Source organism: Fomitiporia mediterranea (assembly GCF_000271605.1).
Source record: "Fomitiporia mediterranea MF3/22 unplaced genomic scaffold FOMMEscaffold_10, whole genome shotgun sequence".
Classification (NCBI taxonomy): Eukaryota; Fungi; Basidiomycota; class Agaricomycetes; order Hymenochaetales; family Hymenochaetaceae; genus Fomitiporia; species Fomitiporia mediterranea.
In genome coordinates this window covers 1,243,292-1,246,287 of record NW_006760395.1, presented here as the reverse complement: position 1 = coordinate 1,246,287, position 2,996 = coordinate 1,243,292, and the positions used below count along the sequence as shown (strand labels likewise).

At 41.5% G+C, this 2,996-nt stretch overlaps 1 protein-coding gene across 1 annotated transcript; it reads right to left on the bottom strand.

Annotated features, from left to right (window-relative positions):
- Positions 1-281: 281 nt before the first annotated feature.
- On the bottom strand, positions 282-1,176 carry FOMMEDRAFT_159708 (uncharacterized protein; the record flags this gene model as incomplete). Its single annotated transcript, XM_007269495.1, has 2 exons — positions 282-716; positions 781-1,176. The coding sequence occupies 2 exons, from the start codon at positions 1,174-1,176 to the stop codon at positions 282-284; spliced, it is 831 nt and encodes a 276-aa protein (XP_007269557.1).
- Positions 1,177-2,996: the final 1,820 nt, after the last annotated feature.

Below are 2,996 nucleotides of genomic sequence, written 5' to 3'. Positions count from 1 at the left end.
CTGCTGAAAATTGAAATTAAAGACAATTTACAGGGTTATTTAGGTTATTTAGAGACACAAAACACTTGAGATGACTATTGGCATAGATTTGCAGTTAGAGTGAGACAATTTCAGCTATCAAGGAGTAAACATATCAACTAGCACAAGAAATGGATCAGGATAACTTGATCAATAGCAAGAAGTGAGTGGTAAGAAAGTAAGTATATCAGATAACAAGAAATATGTTTGTAATTCTACACCCTTGCCTTTTCAGTCGGCTTCCTGATACGTCCACCCTGCAATCAGGACCCATCTAAGTCCTCAGGCACATCTGTCTCATTAGTAACCTTGTGAGTAACAGATGGTAATGTATCAGCCATTGCTGTGAATGCCCAAGCGATATCCTTGGTCATGTCTGTGTAGAACTCTTTACAGAGGCTCGGATCCACAGTAAGTGCCAACTTCCATATCCACATCATCATTACAATGAGATAGATGCCGTTTTTACCAGTCTTACATAGTTGACTCCAATCTTCCCCTGAAACAACTGTCTGAGAAAGTGGCCAGTCTACCCCTGAAATCTGACGTGACAGAGGCTGTAAACTTGCCCACCAATGGGAAGCCTGTTGCTGAAATATCCCAATGTCACTGACAGAGGGAACAGAATTGATGTCTAACATCCATGACCACATACTCATGTCAGTAGGGCAGCCTCTTGAGAGTCGTTTGTTCGAATACTGTAGAGATTAATGTATTAATAAGATTGTACAGTTATGAGAAAACTAACTTCAAAAACAATACCACAGTATTAATACACTGGATCTCTAACTTTGCCCACATTGATACTAATGACATCTTGTCAGCACTCATGAAAGCCTTGAGAATGCCTTGTATGTGCTCTTTCATCCATTTAGGGAGGACTGATATCTCCTCAGGAAGCAGCAGATCATCCACCTCTATTGGTACAGGCTGCTCAGAGACAGGTAGCAGGGAGGATAGAGTAGGCAAGGGTAATAGAGAGTGTACCTCAGCATTAAGTGATCCTTGAGGTACAGTAGTAGGAAAATCGAGCAAATACTGTACTGGCACCTGGACCTGTGTAAAATCATTTGGTACTGCTTTGCTATAATCGTGAGGTAGTGGTGGTGCCCAAGAGCTAATAGGAGGTAACCCATCACCAATGTCATTCACAGCCATGTCTGCTGAAGTCATTCCAGTTACAAATGATGCAAATTGTTCAAGGGTGTCCTGACTAAGAGGATTTGTCTGGTCAGTATTAAACGCCTCACTATGTCACACTGTCAGTGCAAAACTTGTATTAACAAAGGGGAATACACTCACAACATTGATAAGTCCGGTTCTATACTTTGCTCCAGAGTGTCTGGAAGCAAAAGTGAACTGCTGAAGGATTGAAAGTCGTCTGAGAGCTCAAATGAACTCCCTGAGCAATGCTGAGAATTGACCAGTCCATCAAGCAAAGAAGAACTGTCTGTTTGAGTGGTTGGTGTGCCTAGCAGAGACACTTCGTGTGTTGGACAAGCTACCAACCCTGATGCTAGTGGAGACACTTCAAATGTTGAAAGAGCTACTGACCCTGATCCGTTGATAGAATCAAAGTCAACAATGTCCATTTGAACTTCTTCAGCTTTGATATTAGATCCGCATGGCTCTGTATCAGCATTTGGGTAAGTACATAGCTTCAGGGAGCATGCATGGATTTCTGCATCAGCTAAATAATGTTAGTTTGTCATTCAAAAAATAGTTCTGAATTATTACTCACTGAAGCATTGTTCTGCAAATTGCTTAAATGGTTTGCACACATTTGTTTCAAAGTCACCAAAATTGTTGTAAAATTCTGGAAATGCTTGGTTGCTTCCAACAGTCCTTCTGTTTGTAATACTTGAAATCGAGTAGTAAGTATTTGTACCATTCATGACAATATAAGTTGACTAATGTGCATGTAAGTAGTTGCCCATTGTGTGCAGGCTCTGGACCAGCAGCAATCATATAGACAACCATTCTGCTCTCCTCAGTAATAGTGGTGCAGAGCTCCTTCATTGTGAGTTGGATGTTTGACATCAAGCTATAGGTTCAGTATTAGCATATATTGAGTATAGACGATCAGAACTCACTGCTGCCTGTTATGAGCAGCACTAAGATGCTTGTGCTCTTCCAGCAGCAAGTGCTCTTCTCCTGGCAAAGGTATCTCCTTGGGAGCACTCTCGTCCAACACATCTTTGAGATACTTTTGTACTTCTTCCTTCACCTTGTCAGACTCCTCATCATATAGCTGTGAAACAATCCTATTACAATGTTTCAGATGATCTTGGTTGGTCAGGGAGCTATTGTTCTCCTTCTCAATGCTCCAGAGTGTGTCGACCTTCTTATGCAGCTTCAAATCGTAAAACAGCCGCAAATATACTTGCAACTCGGTGGGGTGGTAGGATCTCTTGGTTCTGTTTCCAGAGACAAGCTGCTGTACTGCTTTACAGACAACAGCTTTGTGCTGAGTTAACTTCTTGCTGTGTGCACTGTTATGATTCTGAAAATACGTTTGTATTTGCTTCAAGGCATCAGATCCTATTCCACACAACAACTTGCACGTAACTCACTTTTATGCATGCCTCTCTTACTATGTTGCTGGTGCATGAGAATTCTGTAAGATAAACTGGAACTACCATAGTCCTGATGTAGACTGCTGGTCCATTCGTGTGCTTAGATCCTTTTGACACGTCTCTCACTCTCTCAAATCCATCAATGAGTGGATCCAAGAGTGCTTTCTCAGCACTACTGAATACTGATTGTGCTGGCATTGAGTCTTGCAACAAGAAAGAGATTGATATGCAAAGAAGAAGCAAGAGTTTGCAGGGCAGGGAGAATTGTCAAGCAAAGTATAGACACTCTGAAATGTACAAATCTCAATGGTTCAAAGCACAATTTATAGGATAATGCTTCAGATACTTGGAGCTTATTGTCGACTACTACTTACTCTCGTATACTTCCCCTCAAAGATCCTC